General features: G+C 40.3%; 1 protein-coding gene across 5 annotated transcripts in view; it reads right to left on the bottom strand.

The window, feature by feature from the left end:
• The window catches only part of ANGPT1 (angiopoietin 1), a 205,666-nt gene that overhangs the window by 51,516 nt on the left and 131,205 nt on the right, over positions 1–22,945 (bottom strand). For all 5 annotated transcript variants that reach the window (XM_045002753.1, XM_045002755.1, XM_045002754.1 and 2 more), the window contains exons 5-6: positions 17,090–17,217; positions 12,164–12,265 (exon numbers count right to left, since the gene is read on the bottom strand). In XM_045002753.1, coding sequence (XP_044858688.1) covers positions 12,164–12,265; positions 17,090–17,217 — 230 coding nt within the window. The remainder of the gene's footprint in view (positions 1–12,163; positions 12,266–17,089; positions 17,218–22,945) is intronic.

Below are 22,945 nucleotides of genomic sequence, written 5' to 3'. Positions count from 1 at the left end.
CATTTATTTCATAAATATGAAGAAATAACTAATAAATAAGAGGTGGTTGCTAGTGCTATTCACCTTCCACATATTCAGATTCTTATTTCTTTCTAAGTAAACTGAATACCTGTACAAAATATAGACTAAAATGAAGAGTATAGCTAATTTTCCCAATGAATTGTGGTTTAAGTATTATGTGTGGTATTTCTGTGCCACGTTACTCGGTTTTTTGATATTTGACACCACTCCATGACTTCCAGTGCTATTTAAGTTACGCAACAGTTTGTAATTAATTGTGTACATTTGAGATCTCTTAGTTTCACCATTTTACCCTTAAAACAATAAAAGCGAGGTACAGTGACACAGTTCTCACTAAGCCAGTGATGAACAAACCTGAGAAGGTTTTGTGTTCAGGCTCAGTTCAGATAAACACATGCTTGTCTCTTGCTTATCCGAACCTCTTGAGTTGGGAAAACGGAAATGGAACTCTAATGGCTCTCTCACAATGATATGCCAGAAAGGGCTTATGAATGATCCTTGCTAAAATTCCTCCACCAAATAGAATGGAGGGCTGGATGATTTTCTTGCCTCTGATAAAGTTCACCCCCCTACTGCTAAATTGTCCCTGCCAGAGATTCCTACCCTGGTCTCATAAACACACTGCTTTGTTTCTGGAATGGACCAGACAGCATCAAATCTCAGGTATTTTCATAGACCATTTTTCAAAGGAAGTTATTCTCCCCTTAGCTCCTAGGTCATCAACAGATCTTTCTTCCCCCCAGTTTGAAAGGATGAATTGAACAATATGCTCCGCTATCAACAGCCTCAGTATACTTTTCCAGAAAGTGTATTTATTGCACAATGAGGAAACATGAATAGATTTTCCCGATACTGCAGATTTATAATTGACTAACGGGGAACAATTTTGTGAGATTTTTTTTCTGCAATACTGGCAGCAAATCGTTGTGCACTGAGTGATATTTTAGTCACTCCTGCTTCCGATCCTAGAAAGAAATACTGCAAGAACAGCCTCTTTCTCTATAATGCTACAGTCTGGTTCCAGTCCTAGCTGCTGTCTAGGGCTGAAATCCTGGCTCCACTGAAGTCAGTGGCAAAACTCCCATGGACTCCAATGGAGTGCAAAGATGTTCCAAAACCAAACTCCTAAAGAAAAATTAACCTATCTGAATAGTTCAGAAGCTTAAAAGGATTGAGATGGGGTCTAAAAGATATGTCAATGTTCTGGGAATGCAGGGAAGGATTTCTGATTATTCCCAAACTGGATCACCTATCACTAATTACAGCATCTTATACAATGCTTTCAGCAACACTCACTTTCTTTTAAAATCTACCAGTACCCATTTGCTATTTGAGCAGAAAGATGAGCCAACTGGTATTATAGGCTAATTGAGACTGGCCCAGGAGTATCAGGAAGAAATTTGCTCAGGTTGAACATTGGGATTCTGAACTCTTGCCTCAGTGGAGATCAAGTGAATCATGGGGATGAAGTGCTTAGTCTTTAAGAAAAAAAGTCCAGTAGTCTACAGTCAGTCTTACAGATGGAATAAGTAGAATGACATAGCAATCTTAAAGGAGACTGTTATCTCTCTCTCAACCACCCCATATATCATCTCTCACAAAGTCCTCCCCGTTAATAATTCCAAAATCTGTCTCTTTCCCACATTCCTCCTGCTAACTACTAAGTGCCAGTCATTGCTTGCCTTGATTACTGTAACCTTCTAATTACTATTGCCCAACTTTCTGGCCTCTCTCCTCCCAGTACTCAAGCCTGTCCATAGTGCTATGCTGCAGAGATCTTCTTTAACTACTGCTTCAACCACACTGTTGGCACGTATATTTTACAAAATAAAATACAAGCTTCTTCCTCTTATTTGCATAATTGCATACCCACCCACCTCTGTCATATTCTCCTTTATGCTGCTCTTAGTCCTCTCTCTTTACTTCTCTTTCCTACCCTCCTTCTCACACTCTTGGCTTTTTCCCTTCTAGCCCCTACACCTGGGACATTATCCCAGTTCTAGGAATTTAGGAGTTGCCATACGGAATCAGAGTAGTGGTTCATCTTCATTAGTGTCTTGTCTCAACTGTGGCCAGCACCACCTGCCTCAGAGGGAGGTGCAGTAAACTCTGCAGTGCACAGTTATGGAGCCGCTTTCCCACAAGCGATGTTTCTTTCTAACCCCACTAGTTAGTGATTGATTTATGCCTTGCAACATTAGGATTTATCCAAAACATTTATATTTTTGTTTCTTTGTTATCCTTGCTATTGTTCACTGAGCACACACTTTATCCTCCTCTGAGCTCTCGTTGGAACAGACCACTTCAGGAAATCCTTTCTCCCTTTTGCTCATAATTAATAAGCATAAGACCCCATTTGTTCTGAACCGTCGCTCTATTTCGTAACTTATGTTTGTGTGTCTTGTCTTATCTTATTTAGGTTGTAGCCTTTTCAGGACCTGGAACATGTCCCATTTTTTAATATTCTGGGTCTGTATAAATACAAGGCACCATAAAGTTGTTTTGTAATAACAAGACAGAAGAATCTCAGAGTTATGAACACCAGAGTTACAAACTGACTGGTCAGCCACACACCTCATTTGGAACTGGAAGTACCCAATCAGGCAGCAGCAGAGACTCACACAAAAATATAGTACAGTACTGTGTAAAACCTAAACTACTAAAAGAATAAAGGGAAGTTTAAAAAAAAAGATTTGACAAGGTAAGGAACCTATTTCTTATGCTTGTCTCATTTAAATTAAGATGGCTAAATGAAGCATTTTCTTTCTGTTCTGCATAGTAAAGTTTCAAAGCTGTATTAAGTCAATGTACTTTTGAAAGAACAGCCAGAATGTTTTGTTCAGAGTTAAGAACAACCTCCATTCCCAAGGTGTTTGAACTCTGAGGTTCTACTGTAATTCTTCACATTCCCAGTATGAAAGGATTTACACTTCCTTCTCTCCTCTCATGTTAGACATCAGATTGGAATGAAAATCTATTGCTCAGTGGTTTGCTCGCCTGACCAGAGGAAATTAAGTTGCAATAGAAGTTAATGGAAGGGCAAAAGAAGAAAAAAGAGAAAAAAGAGGTGATTGTATTAGTTTTCAGAATCTGAATCCTATTTGAAAGACATATAGTAATGTATTACTGAAAGTTAGATTAGAAATCTCAGTATCATTTAAATTATCAGTTGTGTTACTGAGCCTGACCTGCCTAATATTTTTTATCTATTAGAGAAGGTCTTCTTCAGGGGCGGCTCCAGGCACCAGCACGCCAAGCGCGTGCTTGGGGCAGCAAGCCGTGGCGGGGCGCTCTGCCGTTCGCCGCGAGGGCAGCAGGCAGGTTGCCTTCGGCGGCATGCCTGCGGAGTGTCCGCTGGTCCCGCGGCTTCGGTGGACCTCCCACAGGCTGCCGCCGAAGGCAGCCTGCCTGCCGTGCTTGGGGCGGCAAAATGCCTAGAGCCACCCCTGGTCTTCTTGAAGCCATGCTGAATAAGATATGTTCACTTCATACAGACATTTCTCTTGGTAATTTAAATCTATAAAGTCCATAAATCTTAACTAATTAAACCATCATAATAAATACTGGGTGTGATGGATGGGGTTTTCTTGGGAATTAAACTGTCCGCTGTTTTGCATTTCTTTTGTACAGCAAAGCATTATGCAGCTAGGGAAGCAAATAGAAGACAAAGAATCCCCTTTGGAAGCATGGCATACATATTGATCAAGATGTAGGTTTAGAAGTTTTGCATGGCACATTTGAAAACCTTGGGCTTTGGTGCGTGGAGCAAAAATGTGATATTGCCAAGTCTAAGCATTTAAAAACCATGAGTCAGGCCCCCAAAACCATGGGATTGGCCTAAAAATCACAAGACTTTAACTAAATAGTAAATGTCAGATTCTTTTTATTTGCCTGCTAAGTTTTGAGTTTTCAGAGTGCACTCAGGTCACATTTTCAAGTTATTCTCTGCAATCATGAGAAATTATTACTTATTTTTTTAGATGAAAGCTGAGTCTCACCTAATAAAATAACAGGGAATGTGGAAACACACCAAAAATAATGCAAGTTGGCAACACTGCAAGTTGCTGTGAAATATATAGTAACAACAGTATTTGAATTGCTCTTTACCATTTTATGTGCTGATAACCCATCTAACTGATCAAAGTGTAAACATTTCTTATCCATACAAATTAACATAGAGATCTTTAAGTCACAGATACAGGTTAGAAATGACCTTATTCGGCAATGCCCACTTTCACCTGTCCCACACTGTTGTTTATTTCAGCATCAGTGAATCTGTATTTCTGGTGCTGAAATGTCACATATGGAAACTTTACATGTGAGAAAAGATTGTATTTTAGGAAAAGTTACTCCAAGTTCAGTGAAAGAAAAGGGCTCATGAGTGAGTGCCAGGTTAATGAATATTCTCCCTATTGAGGGGTAAGCACGTGATACTTTTTGAGACATTTTTGGTTTTCATTAGATAGCTCTTATACATGTGTTAGTAACATGAGTTTGTTTGTCTCTATAGCGTAGACATGAAATGATCCAATACTCCCTGTAATTATTTGCACATCACTGCATACATTTGAGTAAAAAAAAGTTTGTGACTCCTGTCCTATATCAGAGCAAATACTATTGATTCTGATATACTGCACAATTGCTTTGTAAAAAGCAATAATAATAATTAATAATTAATAATTCACTGCAGCACTGATCCATAAAACATTTTTACTAGGAATCAGAGACAATATTATAATATTTTATAATATTTACACCAGTTATCAAATACCACCCAAGGTCTGGCTTGCTTCACCTCTGACTGCACTGTGATTAATAGAGTCAAAATAACAAAAGCAGTCAGCAGTACAAAGAAATTGAATTCAAGACTACTTTTAGAAGTGACCTTCAGAATTCACAAAGTTGACGTTTATTCAAAAATAATAAGTATGGTGCAAAAGAGTTTTATTAGCTTTGGCAAAATCTGTAGGGGTATTCTACTAGAATCATGTTACTCCAAGTTCATTAAACAATTATCTCTCTTGCTTTATTTATTTTGCCTGATAATGTTCATAGGAAGCTTTGACTTTTTATAGACAAAACAAAAATTGAAACCAGACACAGTCAGTATATCCTGTGGGTTCATCTCCTGTCAGACAACTCACTGAAGAAAACATCTAATAATTCAGTGTTTTACAGCAGGGATGTCTTTCCAGAAGCCATAAAGAATAATCAGCTCCGTGTGCCTTAGCTGAGAATACAGAATGGACTTTGAATGTTTGTGAAAATTTATTTTAGGATAAGGTCAGTAGACTTGTCCAATTCCAACACACTGGGTTATACACAACGTTCTTCTTATTGAAAATTATGTTCTGGACTGTAGTTGTATCTTTAATGTCCTTCACAGCACCAAAGATCCAACATTTTGATAAAACAGTTTGTTAACGTAATACAGTGATATATTTTTGGGGTGTTCAGAGTTAAAAAGTGTAATTTACCTTCTAGAATGACTAAAATGAGACTGGAAAGTCAGTTTCAGCTCCAAATGCAGAACTGAATACCGCGATTTAAACATGGGGGTTTGAACACTAGGGGGCCACACTTGGTCACATGGTGCAGCATTTGCTAGGAAGCAATAACTTTTTATTTTAAGTGGATTAATCAAAGCTTAAATTCCCCACTTCCCATACAAAACCTGGGCAAACAGAATTTATGCTGGGATCATAAGGACAGAATCCAGATTCGAAGTACAGATCTTCAACAACAGCTACTTCTGCCTATGCGATGGAATATTAGCTGCTGATCCTCCGAGATCCCTATGTGACATCTACAGACCCTTCCCCAGACCTGCATTAAATGCTACCTTACATACTGCTTAACTGGAATGGACACAGAGCTCACTTCCACTGTAAGGTGCTGAGGTTCCTACAGAAGGCTACTCCGTTCATACCCCTTCCTAGATACTACTGGATTTCTGTAGAAGGGAGAGCTCTGTATGGGCTCTCGGTAAGTGTGTGTGTAGAGTGGAAAAAAAGGCAAACTGGGCTTGCTGCTTTAGCCAGTTTGTTACATTGTTGTCAGAAAACAGTTTAGTTGTAAAATAACATTATGATCTGTTGTTTAGCCTGTTTGTTTAACTAACCAAAAAGTAATCCAATCAATAGCTGCAGTGCTCCAGTGAGGAGCGGGAGCTACATTAAGGTGATGTATGAATCATTATGTCATTAAACAAAATTTATTAGAAGCATAACATGTAAGGAATACTTAATAGTTTGCTTTATCCAAAAGCTAACCGCTTTTTTGTATAAATGAACTTTTCCTGTTCTTTCTGATTTGAAAAGACCACCACATGGGTGTTGTTAACATACGTTAATAGTGTCATATTGAAATATTGTAGGCAGAGTAGACACATGAATATATAGCCACATATCAACACAATTCCTGAAACAGATGTTATCCAGTAAAATTTGTGCAGGGAGGACAGTGCTAGATAGGATTTTAAAGCATAATTAAAGCATGACTGAGTTCAAACAAAAGAATATATGTAACTTTCCATTCAGTAGCAAAAATATACTATAAATTAAGGAAACAAATGTATTTTGCTTCCAGTGTGGCAGAAATCTTCCTCGGTACTTGATTCAAAAGATATGAATCTGTGATATCTGCCAGCTAGGGGGATTTGGGCCTGATCCAAAGCCAAGTGAAGTCAAATAGGCTTTGAATCCGTCCTTTAGCTCAAGCTATAAAAAGTCATGCTTTAATGCCAGAGGTCCCAGTTCATACTCTGGTGATAACTAAGATAACAGTCACCATACAAAGCATGATATAAATACATATCCCATAGCTCTCATCCACCTACTTTCATACTATACCTATTATCACTGGGAAATACAAATCCTACTGGATTCTCTCCTCAGGACGAGAAATTAGAACATGTTTTCTCTTTCTATTACACCCACTGAATGCGACAAGTATCTGAGTAATCACTTCAGTTAAAAAGACAAATGTTTATTTAGTAAAGTGGTATGTCACACAATTCTTTATCAAGGAGGGATTTCCATAAAAGGCTATATTCAGAGAATATCTAATCCCCATTCCAGGAACTAAAACTCATTTCCTAAAACCCACATTATTTAGTAAATACTTGAAAGAAGTGGATCGCTTCTGTGTCTTATGCCCCATTTGCTGAACATAAATAAATTTTCCAACACATAAATGATTTATAATGACTCCAGCATGAGAAATTTGAGCACACACATTAATATACTACTTATAAAATTGCAGCATACTGTTTTTTCCCCTCATTTAGCCTTAGCTCACTGCCATCATCTTATTGATTTTAACATAGTTTGCAAAAACCCTGCCTCATTTTCTTCAAGTACAGAACCAAGACTGTTTTGCCCCACATCCCATTCATCTTGGCAAGAACCTCCCCTTTTCCCAGTCTCTCCTCTCCCTTCCCCCAGATTCCAATCTCACCCCCAAACCCCTCACTTTGCAGGGAGGATGCAGGCTAAATCACTCAAGTGCTGTTAGCCTTTCAATCCCCTTCCCACAAATCTTCCACAAAGGACACTTAAGTTCTCCCATAAATTATTAGGAAAATAATCCCAGCGGTCTCAGCACATAGACCAATGGGCTAAGCCTCTAGACACACACAGGTGAGAGTGGAAACAGTGAGGACACAGCAAAGTGGCTTGGCTAACCTGGGTGCTGAGACCTGGATGCCAGGTTAACTGTGCAATATCACTTAGCCTCAGTGTCTCCTCAAGCGGCACTTCCCCAGTCACTTTCCCCTTCTCCAAATCCTTCTATCTTCTTTCCTCTCTTCTCAAATTCCCTTCATGGCTGCCTCCCTGTGCCTGGTAGTTCCCACATGTCCTGGACAGGCCCCTGCTGCTCTGCAGACTTTCAGAGCCTATAGGGCTGGGGCTCAGGCTGGGAAGGACCAAGCCAGATGTAGGTAGGAGCCACAGCTATATGAGGCTGAGCCCCTGCTGGTAGGAAGCTTCAATTGCAGCTTCCTTCTGGGTTAGCTAAATAGAATTGGCAATGGCAGCCTCAGACTGTCCTCCCTGCTGGACCATCACAACCAGCCAAAATTTGGCAGAGGGATGACTGTGTTGTCCCATCCCAGGCTGAAAGTTGTCCCTCTCAGCTATAATGATGCCAATGCTGGCCATATCATAGGAGAAGTGGCCCAGAATTGTGCAATAACACAATTGTAAAATGCAGCGTTTTCGACTATTGCTTGAGAATACTGCAGTGCATCTTTATAAGGAACACAAGGGCAGGGAGGGCTGTTGGGTGGGGGAGATGTGCCCTCCTTGTGACTGTGGCACCAGTCGATATACCCAGATCTGGGGACTGTATTTGGGCACACGTGCATACACTTTTGTCAACAATTTGCTTCTTTTGGATGTACCTGCTACTTCCTCTAGTTCATTTTTTGGGGAAAGAGAGAAAATATAGTAACTCATACCAGAACAAATGGAAAAATCCCTGATTTTCATAAAATGGTAAAGTTAACAGATGGCTGTAAAGTTCAGTCTCTAGCTGTCCTGTAGGTATGTGTGTGTCTGTGGCCCCCACACAAAGTATATTAGGCTTGCTAACTTCAGACTCCTATCAGAACTAAGGATCTGATCCTGCGAAGTGCTGAGTGCAACTCCCATTGACATCAACAGCATCAGCCTCTGAGTCCATAATAACAGTTACTCCTAGTTTAGACAAAGCTTCCTGGACTCCCATATAGCCTAAGACATCAGTGCGCCAAGATGTACACTGGCTGTTCATTGGTTTCCAGATGGAACTTAAGGTGTTGGCTATGACTAGCCTCTGACTAACATACCTGAGGGACCGCCTCTCTCCTGGCCAAACTGGCACATTTGTGGTCAATATGGGCACTCACGCTAGATCACCCTCATTATAAAAAAGAGAGGGCTGCTGGTGTGTCTTCTCCATGAGGGCTCAAGGACTCTTGAATTTGCTCTGCCCCCCCCAGGTCCGAAATAGGCAGAAGTGGGTGACCTTCCAGGCATGCTACAAAACACATTTGTTTGATAGGGCTTTGGGAGAGGGCTGAGGGTGTGATATTTGAACTGGAAGGAGGTGGAAAGAAGATTTTTGTAGATGGCAGGCCAGCCAAGTTCCTATTAAAATAGCCATACTGGATCAGACCAACGGTCCATCTAGCCCAGCGTCTTGTCTTCTGACAGTGGCCAATTCCAGATGCTTCAGAAGGAATGAACACAACCAGGCAATTTTCAATGACCCATCCTCTGTTGTCCAGTCTCAACTTCTAGCAGTTGAAGGTTTAGGGCACCCACAGCATGGCGTTGTGTCCCTGACCATTGTGGCTAATAGGACTTGTCCTCTGTGAACTTATCTAATTCTTTTTTTTTTAACCCAATTTTTTGGCCTTCGCAACATCCCATGGCAATGAGTTCCACAGGTTGACACTGCATTGTGTGAAGACGTACTTCCTTTTGTTTGTTTTAAATCTGCAGCCTATTAATTTCATTGGGTGACCCCTAGTTCTTATATTATGTGAAGGAGTAAATAACACTTCCCTATTCAGTTTTTCCACACCATTTGTAATTGTATGACCTCTATCATATCCCCCCACAGTTTTCTCTTTTCTAAGCTGAACAGTCACAGTCTTTTTAATCTCTCCTCATATAGAAGCTGTTTCATACCCCTAATCATTTTTGTTACCCATTTCTGAACCTTTTCAAATTACAATATATCTTTTCTGAGATGGGGTGACCAGAACTGCATGCTTATGTGAGCTTCTTCCAAGCACTTAGGGCAGTAACGGTGAGGGTCACAATCAGGCATCGCCTTACAACAGAAGTGGCAGAGCTTGAAATCCAGAGAGCGTGGCATATCTCCAGTACCGGTACCCTGACTGCATGCCAGACCCACACAAACAACAACAGCAAATATTTGCACACTATTCAACTAGCTAACTACTAAAACTACACTATACAATGGGCACTACTTACAGGTTTGACTAAAGACTTGCAGAAGCAAGGAAAGGAACTCAGAGGGGTAGGAAGGAACTCAGAAGGGTAGGGGTTGGCTTTGCCCATTATGCCTGCATGCTGTCCTTAAGGTACTAGTAGTGCTTGTGTTTCCCTGAGTGGTACTGCTAAGGGAAAAACTCTCTGACAACCATGCACTGGAATACACATACACCTGAAGTGGAATGGACATGTGCAATCAATCAAAGAACCATCATGGATTTATATAGTGGTATCATATTTTCTGTTTTATTATCTATGCCTTTCCTAACATTCTATTTGCCTGTTTTGACTGCTGCTACACACTGAGTGGATGTTTTCAGAGAACTATTCACAATGACTCTAAGATCTTTTTCTTGAGTGGTAACAGCTAATCTACACTTCATCACTTTGTATGTATAGCTGGGATTATTTTTTCCAATGTGCATTACTTTGCACTTATCAACATTGAATTTCAGCTGCCATTTTGTTGCCCAGTCACTCAATTCAGTGACATCCCTTTGTAACTCTTTGCTGCCAGTTTTGGGCTTAGCTAACTTGAATAATTTTGTATTGTCTACAATTTCGTCACCCCACTGTTCACCCCTTCTCCAGGTCATTTATGAAAATGTTAAACGGCACAGGTTCTAGCACAGATCCTGGGGGACACTGCTATTTACCTCTGAAAACTGAACATAAGAATGGCCATACTGGGTCAGATCAAAGCTCCATCTAGCCCAGTATCCTGTCTTCTGACAGTGGCCAATGCCAGGTGTCTCAGAGGGAATGAACAGAACAGGTAATCACCAAGTGATCCATCCCCTTTCGCCCGTTCCCTGCTTCTGGCAAACAACTGACCAATTATCCCTACTGTTTGTGTCCTATCTTTTAACTAGTTACTGATCCATGAAAGGACCTTCCCTCTTAGTCCACGGCTGCTTAATTTTCTTATGAGCTTTTGGAGGGGACATTCTCAAAGGCTTTCTCCAAGTCCAATACACTATATTGACTAGGTCACCCTTATCCATATGCTTGTGGACATCCTCAAAGAATTTTAATATATTGGTGAGACATGATTTTCCTTCACAAAAATTGTGTGGACTCTTCCCCAACAAATTGTGTTCATCTATGTGTCTGATAATTCTGTTCTTTCCCAGAAGCTGGGAATGGGTGATGGGATGGAACACTTGATGATTACCTGTTCTGTTCATTCCCTCTGGGGCTCCTGGGATTGGCCACTGTCAAAAGACAGGATATGGGGCTAGATGGAGCTTTGATCTGACCCAATATGGCCGTTCTTATGTTCACAATGGTCTTGTCTCCCTTGAGTGATCTGTCAGTACCTTGATCATCCAGTGGCCCCGCTGACTGTTTTTTTAAATAATCCTGCTTCTCATGTACGTAATTTTTTGCTTTTAGTTTTTGTGTCTTGTGTTGCTCTTTTCTTTCTTGGCCTGCCTTTACTTTTACACTTGCTTCTTTATGCTCCTTTCTATTTTCTTCACTAGGATTTGACTTCCAATTTTTAAAGGGTGCCTTTTTGCCTTTAACTGCCTCTTTTACTCTGCGGTTTAGCCACTGTAGCATTTTTTTTATCCTCTACTGTTTTGTTGTTGTTGTTGTTGTTTTTTAAAAATTTGGGTATACATTTAGTTTGAGCCTCTATTATGGTGTTTCTAAATAGTCTCCATGCAGTTTTCAGGCATTTCAGCCTTGTGACTGTTCCTTTTAATTTCCATTTAATGACCTTCCTCATTTTAGTATAGTTCCCCTTTTTGAAGTTAAATACTATTTTGATAGGTTTCTTTGGCATTTCTCCCCTACAAGGATGTTAAATTTAATTACAATGCGGTTGCTATTACCAAGCGGTTCAGCTCACCTCTTGGACCAGATCCTGTGCTCCACTTAGGACTAAATGAAGAATTGCCTCTCCCCTGGTGGGCTCCAGGACAAGTTGCTCCAAGAAGTCATTTAATGTGTCTAGAAATTTTCTCTCTGCATCCTTCCTGAGGTTACATTTACCCAGTCAATATGCCTGATTACTTAATGCTGCCAGGGTTATACTGTAATGTTAATTGAGTGTTAGGGGACACAGAGCTTAAAATCTAATGGTTCAAGAGATTACTTTTCTAACTTTACTGTAAATTCTTCACCCTTACCATTTTGTATTCTTTCCAGCTTTTTTGAAAATCCAGACTCCCATCTTCTCGGTGTTGTATTACTGTCCATCCTCCTCCTGTGATCTCCATATTACAAAAGACCTAGATAATAATGAAAATGATTATACTAGTTTCAAATTTATGTCCATTCAAAAAAAAAAGACACCTTTCCTTAATAGTCTTCCAACATTAGTACTTTTTCAGTTTATCAAGTATTACCTAGTGTAGCACAGTGTTACACAAGATAGGAAGAAATTATCATAAATACTTGCAGGAAAATGAGATACAGTGAAGCCAACATATAGAATAGATGATACATTATTTATAGGTGCTTTTATATCTTATTTAAATCCTGGTTGTAGCCACAATATACCGGGCAGTGTCCCAACACAGATAGTGACATAGTCATTGCCCCAAAGAGTTTGCAATCTAAGACGAAAAGCAATTTACAAAAGGTGGAGAGACTAAGGATGGAGCCACGTGGGACTATCCCTGGAGAGTGTATGACCAGTACTGAAATTGTAGGACAGCATCCTACCATGTTTTCACAATAAAGCTCTCATTAAGTTCCCTATTTACATATAGACAGCAATATGGCCCTTAGAGTTTTGCTGACAAATTATCTTTAGAATATTATCTCTAACAAACTATATCCTTAAATATAACAAGACAATGCACATAATAATCACAATGGATATTTTGTGTTTTATGTATATACAGTAGTGCTTATAATGACACAACTTTTACAAAGAATGCATCCTGTTGTGCATCCTTTCTTTTTTCTTGGGATACTGCAAGCAAAGGTTAAAACTGTCATTACTGTATTATTATTTCTACTTTTCTGTTCCATCATTTTAACACTATTACTTGAAGCAATTTCCACATTATTTGCATGATCAGATACGTTTTCCCTATTGGCACTGTGATTGTTCCAGGTTTTCATTTCTGTGCTCTTTAATAAAGCTAGATTTGCCTATGAAATAAGGTGTGCATTTATACAGAGAGTTGAAGAATTCTGATCAATCAGCCTAGTATTTTGTGATCACATCCACCAGCATGGACAATGTTGGCCAGTAATTTAATGGGTTTTTTTTGCTCTATCAATTGATGGTCATTATCTGGATCCTTTAAATACAAATTCTTATTCAACCAAAGAAAAATAGTTCATCCTCAGACAATTCAGTTCCATGCTTTTCACTCTAAGATGTATTGTTCATATTGATGCCCTGTGATTGCTTCATTGTTTGACTTTGCTAGGTCCCCTTGTACATGTAGGAGGAAAGGAGAATGTTGACCACTGCAGACACGTGAACCAGATTCAGAATAATAACTAAAGAAACATGATTTGTTAGACAAACATTTTGGCTCTAGTCCTCCTTCAGCAAAGACACTGCAAGTCAAACCATTTATCTACAGGATTTAGTTTTCTTAGACTTAGTCTGATTTTCAGTGAGTGTTTCTAACTGATGGATGTACCTTATTCAAAATTCAAGTCTAGATCCCAGAAATCCAGTGTTCATTTTTGTAATGCATTAAGCCCTTATCATGTCTTTAGTGTTAATATTTTAATATGGAAAAAGACACATAATATATGATTTTCCTATAATAGAAAGCCTTATAAAACAAGTTTTCATGTTCTTTGAGTGGTGTAGCAAATTAAAAAGAGGGGTTGTATAGTGACAGAGGGATTTACAGCATCTAATTATGCATTAGTCACCATTGCGTGGTCTGGCACTTTCCATGGTGGTGGATGTGAACATCCGCCACACTAACGGGAGTATCAAGTTGATTATCAATATTAGCTTCGCATAGTTCTAGCCACCAACAGCCTTGAACTGGCTCCTGTCCCAGATAAGGTCAAGGCATTCAGCCATTAAACACCTTTTAACATGTTTTGAGGTTTAATCCTGAACAAAAAAGAGGTGATATTTGAATAACTATTTTTATGCATCTGTAGGTGGTGGACTTCTTAAGATGAGAATAATTATTTTTCTGTAGATTCAGATGAAGGGGATTCCAAATGCACTAAGTATTTGCCTTTGCTTAGATGCATGGATGAAAAAACTACTAATTCATAACACACATTGGTTTAATTACACTCAGTTTGGATTTATGGATTAAACAAATTTTTAGCGTTAAAACAGTCTTTTGGAGACAAACGCAGATTTTTTTTTAAAAGGTGATAATGTAATGCTGGCCTTAAACGTGTTAATGAAGAATAAGAATATAAGAACGGCCATACTGGGTCAGACCAATGGTCCATCTAGCCCAGTATTTTGTCTTCTGACAGTGGCCAATGCCAGGTGCTTCAGAGGGAATGAACAGAACAGGCAATCATCAAGTGATCCATCCCCTGTCGTCTATTCCCAGCTTCTGGCAACGAGGCTAGGGATACCATCCCCGCCCTGATGGACTTATCCTCCATGATTTTATCTAGTTCTTTTTTGAACCTTGTTATAGTCTTGGCCTTCACAACATTCTCCGGCAAAAAGTTCCACAGGTTGACTGTGTGTTGTGTGAAGAAATACTTCCTTTTGTTTGTTTTCAACCTATAGCCTATTAATTTCATTTGGTGTTATGTCAAGGAGCAAATAACACTTCCTTATTTACTTTCTCCACACCAGTTTGGATTTTATGGTTCTCTGTCATATTCTTCCTTAGCTGTCTCTTTTCCAGCCTGAAAACTCCCAGTCTTATTAATCTGTTCCTTACCCTTAATCATTTTGTTACCCATTTCTGTACTTTTTCCAATTCCCATTTTTTTTTGAGATGGGGTGACCACAGCTGCACACAGTATTCGAGATGTGGGTGTACCATAGATTTATATAGAAGCAATATGATATTTTCTGTCTTATTATCTATCCCTTTCTTAATGATTCCTAAAATTCTGTTAGCTTTTTTGGACTGCTGCTGCACATTGAGTGGCTGTTTTCAGAGATGTTTTCCGCAATGACTCCAAGTTCTCTTTCTTGAGTGGTAACAGCTAATTTAGAACCCATCATTTTATATGTATAGTTGGGATTATGTTTTCCAATGTGCATTACTTAGAATTTCATCTGCCATTTTGTAGCTCAGTCACCCAGTTTTGTGAGATCCTTTTGTAACTCTTCCCAATCTGCTTTGGACTTAACTGTCTTGAGTACCGGTAGTTTTGTATCATCTGAAAATTTTGCCATCTTTTCCCAGATCATTTATGAATATGTTGAATAGGATTGGTCCCAGTACATACCCCTGTGGGACATAACTATTTACCTCTCTCCATTCTGAAAACTGCCCATTTATTCCTACCCTTTGTTCCTTATATAATAACCACTTACTGACCCATGAGAGCCATCTATCAACTAAAACACTTAATGGCTCCAGTATAGTGCTCACTAAAATCGGTGACTTCAATGGCCATTGGATCAGGAACTAAAATAGTATGGTATAAAGAATAACTAAGTATCCTCAGTAATTTAAAAGTAAACAGTTTAAATGTATAATATTATGCACAACTCATAATAAAGACTTAGAATACTGTTGCACTTCTAATTATTTCAATACCTTAAATATGTCTACACATTCAAGAGGAAAAATTAAAATAATTAAATAAATACAACTTGCAAAATGATGACTAACAAAGATGTGGGAATGAGGGTCTGAGCAGGACTGATAATCATCTGTAAATATCTGAAGGATGTAATCAGCAAAGAGGCAGAGAAATTGACAGTAATGTTGGGATGAAACTAAGCAAAGAAAATGACTAGAAAATTATAAAATGTACTAGCCCACTTAGTGCCTGATCCCACATCCCTTAAGACAATAGGAGTTTTCCCATTGTCTTCAGTGGACATTGTATCAGGCTCTTGCTACCAGAGATAGACAGACACAAGAGACAGCAGAATATATATATATATATATATTTACTTGCTAAAAAAGAAAACTAAAATGCAGCCTCTCTGAAAAACCAAATAGAATAGTTTCTGGGCTGACTCTCCTGACTGCATTGGATAGCTCTTTCAATCAGGTATACCAGAGAAATAAAAGATGACTTCCTCAATGTGACTTTCCCTATCTTACCTATCCCTGTGCTAATCTCAAACAAAACACACCAAGATCAGTAACCTAGTAAAACTTGCAGCTATTCAGATAGAATTTAAAAGTTTGCAATGAAGCTTCCATGGACAGCTTGTGAACTTGAATAAAACTAATGCAAGTGCAACTCACTGTCAATTTGCCAGTGTGGACTTGAGTCTAGGTTATTTTCAAGTCCTTTACAATTCCAGTTTAACAGTTTCCACACTTCTATTCAGGTCTCTCTAATCCTGCTTGATAATATCTAAGACCATTTTCCATACTTCATTATAGACATCTCAATTATCTTGTGTATCCACCTTTCATATATCACTATATCAATAGTCTTCTTCTAGTGTTGGTTTATCCTTTCCCCCATGTCTCATCCTGAACAATACTTCTGGAATGTAATGGGAACTATTTATCAGTGATTTATTTCAAACAGATGATCATTTTTTGACAGTGGATTATTAATTAATAAAATATGATCTCTTGGGTATCCCTGATTCTCTCCTTGATCTTCAGAGACATGTATTTCTGACAGAACTGCCTGCCAGGTGTCTGACTCAACTGTAGAGACCACACATTTGCTGAATGGTAGAAGACAAATCATGTTTTGGGGGTGTATGCTCAGATTTAGGGAGGATCCTCAGCCAGTAGAGAGAAAGGATGGGTTGGGACTCACTTCAGGCAAGATACTCCATTTACTTCACCTTCCAGTATTTTTCTAAGGGTGAAGGTGGACCAAGTGGTTATATTAATACAGCTCTTTGCCAATGTAAAGATTCCATAACCATGCAGAATGCTCCCACACGCCAAGAGCAATATCTATATCAACAAGCAAAAACAAACACAAATACATATATTTTTTACCTTTTTAGGCTCTGATACATTATTAATATAAATAGTGTAGACTCCACTTTTGTTAAAACCAGCTTGGTACACATCTGCACAGTCTCTGAATGGCTTGTCCTCCTCTCTTTTTGCATTCTTTAGTAAAACTGCAAAACAGAAAATACGATAATGCAGGTTACAAGAGCAACCTTAGGAATTACTATACCAAAGCGGCTTTATTTCTTGTTAGCTTTTCCATATCATTCTAGGCTAACACATAAGTATTAGACATTACACCTAAATATTAGTCCTTACATGTCCAACACATTTTACAAACCACAAATACTTAATAATTAACATGTCCCTTTGAGGGAGGTAACAAATTATTATTATCCCTATTTTAATTATAGAAGTACTGGGGTGAAGAGGCAAAGGCCCAGATCCTCAAATGTTTTTAGGCAGAACACCCATTGATTGCAATGAGAGTTAAGTGTCTAAATACCTTTCAGGATCTGAGGCAAAGAGACTTTCTCAAGGCTATGGAACCCGTCATCATTGGCAAAGCCAGGAATAGAACCTATGACCTCTTGATTCTCCAATCTCTGCCCATTCTGCAGACCGTATTGCTTCTTAAATAGCATAAATCACTGAAAACAATAGTGTAAAAAACAACAATTTCCCACCTACAAATTGCTATTAAAGGCAACTTGTAAAAAATTGATGTTACCTTAAACCCAGAAATCAAAACTATTTATTATTTCATTTTGTGACATTCCAACAACAAAGCAAAAAAATTAATATTCCAGCTACAGCATAGCACTTGATTCTGCACATCACAGGGTACGAAGTATTGTGCATGAGTGTGAGATTAAGAGATGAGGAGAACACGGTGTGCTGGCAATCCCAATCCTGCAGTAATGAGCGCACTGCTAAATTGGCCAGGAAGTAACTCCTCCCTAACGGAAGGGGTAAGACCTAAGAGAGGAACCTGTAGCTCTACAAACAACAGGGGCTTCTTGACCCAGTCCAGGAACACAAGCTTTAAGCACTTGAGTAATCCCATTGAAATCTATGAGACTACGCATATGCATAAAGTTAAGCATGTGCTTAAGTGCTTTGCAGGATCCAGACCAGAGTTCTCAGCACCTTGCAGTATTAAGCTCCACAGTTATGAGGACTATCTAAATACATAGGCAAATTGCATTGGAGTTCTCTATAGACATGCCCATTGTCTGTCTGCAATCCACCTCTTTTTAACTTTAGGGAATGGGAGAGTAAAGAGTGGGTGCAAAAGGGGCTAGCGACTTACTCCCTCTCAATGAAGAAGACGGCACTGTGTACCTAGGACACAGTGATGTGCCTTAACTTCCACTAGAGTAACAACCTTGCACTGCTGTTGCATACCACACAAGGTTCAAGGCTGTATGTTAAATATATAATGACACTAACACTTCACACCTATATATGCCGCCTTCCATTTGAGCATTTTAATGAACCTTATGGATAATAATTCTATCATCACAAATTCCTATGATATAGGTGGTAGCTATTATTAATCCCATTTCACAGATGAAGAAACAGAAGGCTAGAGTGGTTAAGTGACTTGCCCAACATCACACACAGGAAGTCCTTGGGAGAGGCGGAAATAGAACCCAAGATTTCTAATGCCCGATCAGTTGCTTTAACCATAAGACCATCCTTCCTCCCCACATAGAGAGTGTATACTGCATTTCACAAACCTACTCTCACAGCCCAGCATTTTGTCTTGAATAAAACAGATTTAAGTTGCTGTGTTTTTTTCATTTAAAATTTGAATTTTACAACAAAAAGGTGGATTTATTTTTCTGTTGAGTTAATTTATGTATCATCACTTTCCTCTCTTTTTCCATAGCGTCCATAAAATTAACTCCTGGCTCACATACAGCTGTGACCTCTAGTTGGAAAAAAAACTTCTTGGGGACTTGGGCCTATTAGGAAAAGAAAAGTGGTGTTAGTGACTCAGTAGGTGACATACTTCCCTTTGAGTCAGGGCTGAATTAGGGCCTCAGCATGGTATTAAGTAACAATGCACTCTTGCAGGTGCCATTTTTCAGATGAGACATAAAACTGGGCACTGGCAATTTGTGTTCATTAAAGATTGAGTGGTATTTTTTGTAAGTAGAGGAGTATTAGCGTCAATGGCCAAATTCCAACTTGAGTAATTACTTGGGATCTGAGCCAAAGGCCACTGAAGTCAAAGGAAAGACTCTCATTGACTTCAGTGGACTTTAGATCAGGTCCATCTTGCCAACCCAGAGTTTTTCAAATTAGAGAAGTTAGCCTTCCTTGCTGAGTTAGACAAAAGTGACTACATTTCAATGTACATCTATATAATACACACACGGAGATCATCTTACCTGCCTCTCCTCCCACACAGTCTGCAAAATATTTTGAAGTCACTGGAATTACTGTAGATTTACACCAGTGTTACTGGGATCAGAAACTAGTTCAGTTATTTCTGAACTGAATGTTATGCTATTTTTTCCAGGAGGCAGCAGTGGCTCTTTAAGCTATTTTTAGCTGGACTGATATAGAAATATCTTTTTTGAACAGGACAGTATATAGTTACATGGCTAACATGCTATCATATAAACCATCATATTATAACATAAGTAATCCTGATTTATTCATATACTGTATGTATCTAGAGGGTTTGGGTTTAGAGTGAGCAGTAAAACTTAAACAGAAATGGCATTAATATCCTTGGATGTCATAACTAAGGGACCTGATATTTTTAAATAGGTATCTCAATAGCCAATAACAAAATAATTGTTTTTACAGCAAATGAAATAAAATCAGTCCATTCAATAAAGCACTTGACATTTCAATCACCAAAGAACCTCAGAGGAATATTCAGATTGTATATTTCGTAAAATGCACATATAATTAGTCTGTTTGAGGTGGGTAAAAAACAAAGAGACAAAGGCAATAGCTCTCCTTAGACAAGAGAGCTCTAAATCTTTGTGATTCTTTAGGCTTTCTTTGGGGTTTTAATCTCCGATGGGAGCCACTCAGAGTTTCATCTCTGAAAAAAATTGTTTAGTGCATGGGCACGCAGGCTCAGTAGCTGGGTTTTGAGATGCAATGGCCGTGCACAACATTATTCCTTGTGTTCAGAGAGTGGAAGAAATTCAAAGGGCTGGTACCACTATCAGTGGTAGTCTCTGGAAGGCTAACAGGGAAGTGGCAGTGCCTTGGCTATGTCCTCTACCTCCCCCATGTCTTCACCCGCCAGCAGAACTACCCATGCACAGTGAGGAGCAGATGCTGCACAGTGGTTGTATTCCGTCTGGGGATCGCAATAGCTCCTGGAGCTCCCAATGTGATAGTGAGACTCTGTACCATCCCCAGCCTAAGGTACTGCCTTGAAGGTATAAAGAAGCGATCGGCAACCTCTGGCACGCGGCTCGCCAGGGTAAGGCCCCTGGTGGGCCAGGCCGGTTTGTTTACCTGCTGCGTCCGCAGGTTCGGCTGATCGCGGCTCCCACTGGCTGCAGTTCACTGCTCCAGGCCAATGAGGGTGGTGGAAAGTGGCAGCCAGCACATCCCTTGGCCCGCGCCGCTTCCCGCAGCCCCATTGGCCTGGACCGGTGAACCGTGGCCAGTGGGAGCCTCGATCGGCCTGTAGCAGGGTGCCTACCCCGCTCCTGCCCTGAAGGGCTTAAAACAGCCCTGGGGGAAGGTTGTGGCTGGGTGCTGCTAAGCTGGGCTGATTGGGGAAGCGGCCACAGCTGGCCTGTATAAAAAGGCTGGGAGCCAGGAGCTCAGCAGTCTCCCTCTTCCTTTAGAGGGAGAAGGGCCTGGCTGCAGGGAGTTGGAGACAGGGTACCTGAGTGGAGCAGGGCTGGGGAAAGGCAGAGGAGCTGGGGAGCTCCAGCCTGGAAAGCCCCAGGCTGTGGCCTAGCATTGGGCTAATAGGTACTGGGGGTTGCAGAGGGCAGCCAGGGGTAGGCAGAGGCAGCAGGTCCGAACCCCCTTTGCCTGTGATGAGTGGCTTACACTGCAGTCCCCCACAGTGAGCGGGGGCTAGATAGGGACTGGCAGTAGCCTAACACTGAGGCAAAGTGGGGATAGGGGATGGGAGTTCCCCTGGGAGGGGGAGACCCTGAGGCTGTGAGGGGTACTGCCAGGGGGACAGCACCCAAGACAAGGGCACTGGGGTCCTGGGAGGGACACAGGGCCAGCAATAAGGCAGATCATTGGCCTGCAGAGGGCGCTCCGGACGCTGGGAGAGCTAATTCCCTGAGGAAGACCAGCAGGAGGAGCTGCAGGGGTGGGTCCACACATCTACATGGCCGAACCGGCAGACGTGGCAGGTAAACAAACCAGCCCGACCTGCCAGGGGGCTTACCCTGACAAGCCGCTCACCAAAGGTTGCCGATCCCTGCTCTATAGTAACTCAGAGCCCTCCCCATCTAGTGTCCCAACTCTGGCCGTTGGAGAAATTTGCTAATAACAATCACGGATGGGCCACAGACATCATGTGTAGCTATTACCCTTTCTTTGACTACTTGAAGATCTTAACTGATTTGAACAATGCCTAAAGTTAGTTCAGATATTTTTAAATACATGTTCATATCAATATATTATGTAGCTGAGGTTGCTAACAAAAGTCTGCATCAAGCAAAATAATTTTGATATATTTGGTGCTATGAACAAAAAAAATGTTAGATACATATTTGCCTTTTTCTAATTTGATCCAAATTAACTGATCTCATCACTATGGGAAAATTAATTACCTTAAAATTTATATATTTCAATGTTTCCTGACATTTCTAATTAGGCTTTGAGAAAATGAAATATGTGTGCCTGTTACTGCAGCAACCTAAAATGGACATTCCTTAATTACACCCTGATGTTCAGTAGTGCTTACAGGCAAAGGCAGTTGATTATTTTACCTAAATTCATGGAGTCACATTCATACTTCCCATGGTACCGAACATGTGAACTAACGCATTCATAAATTCTGCAAAGACTAAATGAGTTAATCCCACAGGTGCTAATTATGTCTTCATATGACAATGCCAATAAATGCCAGATGAAAGGAAGCTGTATGTTTTTTGTACAATGGTGATTTAAATGAACAGAAATGTAGAGATTTCTGCAATGAATATTTATATTTTCATATGCTTAATAATATCCTACATGCTTGTACTTAATCTACTTTTAATGTCCAACAATTATTCCATAGCAAAAGAAGATTCCTAATAATCTTCATGAGAGTGGAAAGCCAAAAGGAGAAAACTTATTCACTATATGTTCAGGAAATATTCATTGGCCAAATTCTTGCTGCCATATGTACGCAGGTGTCCGTAAAAAACAATGGGGGCTGAAGTTGTCTCAGGTTAGAAATCTCCCTACCTAGTTACCGTGTATCCAAAAATTTGAGGAGAGGGTTGTCTGTAGATCCACCTCTACCCGTAACAGAAGCCAGAGGGTCTAGAAGCAGGGTCAGGGTCTACAGAAGAGGTTCTCAGTCTATGGGACGCACCTGCCTGGGAAGGTGTGGGCGTGCGCCAGGGGAGGTGCCAGTTGCCTGTCTTTTGGGCAGGGGTATAGTGCTGCCAGAGGATATCCAGAGCAATGCTCAGCCTGGAGGTGGGCAGAGGCAGCCGGGAAGTTTGGATGGGGCCAGCCATGGGATTTGCACACCAGGGGAAGCAGCTTGCAGGGTCTCCCCTGCTCCACCCCCTGATCTCCTCCCCAGCTTAGCCCTGCCCACTGTAGAACAGGGATTCTCCTACTTCATCTTCCCCAAGCATCACAGGGCCTCCTGGGCCCTCCATCTACTCACTATGTTCTCCTCTAATTCCCCATCCCCTCAACTTGACCCAGCCCTGCCCAGGCCCTGGGGCT

This window comes from Mauremys mutica, chromosome 2 (assembly GCF_020497125.1).
Source record: "Mauremys mutica isolate MM-2020 ecotype Southern chromosome 2, ASM2049712v1, whole genome shotgun sequence".
Taxonomy (NCBI): Eukaryota; Metazoa; Chordata; order Testudines; family Geoemydidae; genus Mauremys; species Mauremys mutica.
The sequence above is the reverse complement of the archived record's forward strand: the minus strand, read 5'-3'. Positions and strand labels throughout refer to the sequence as shown.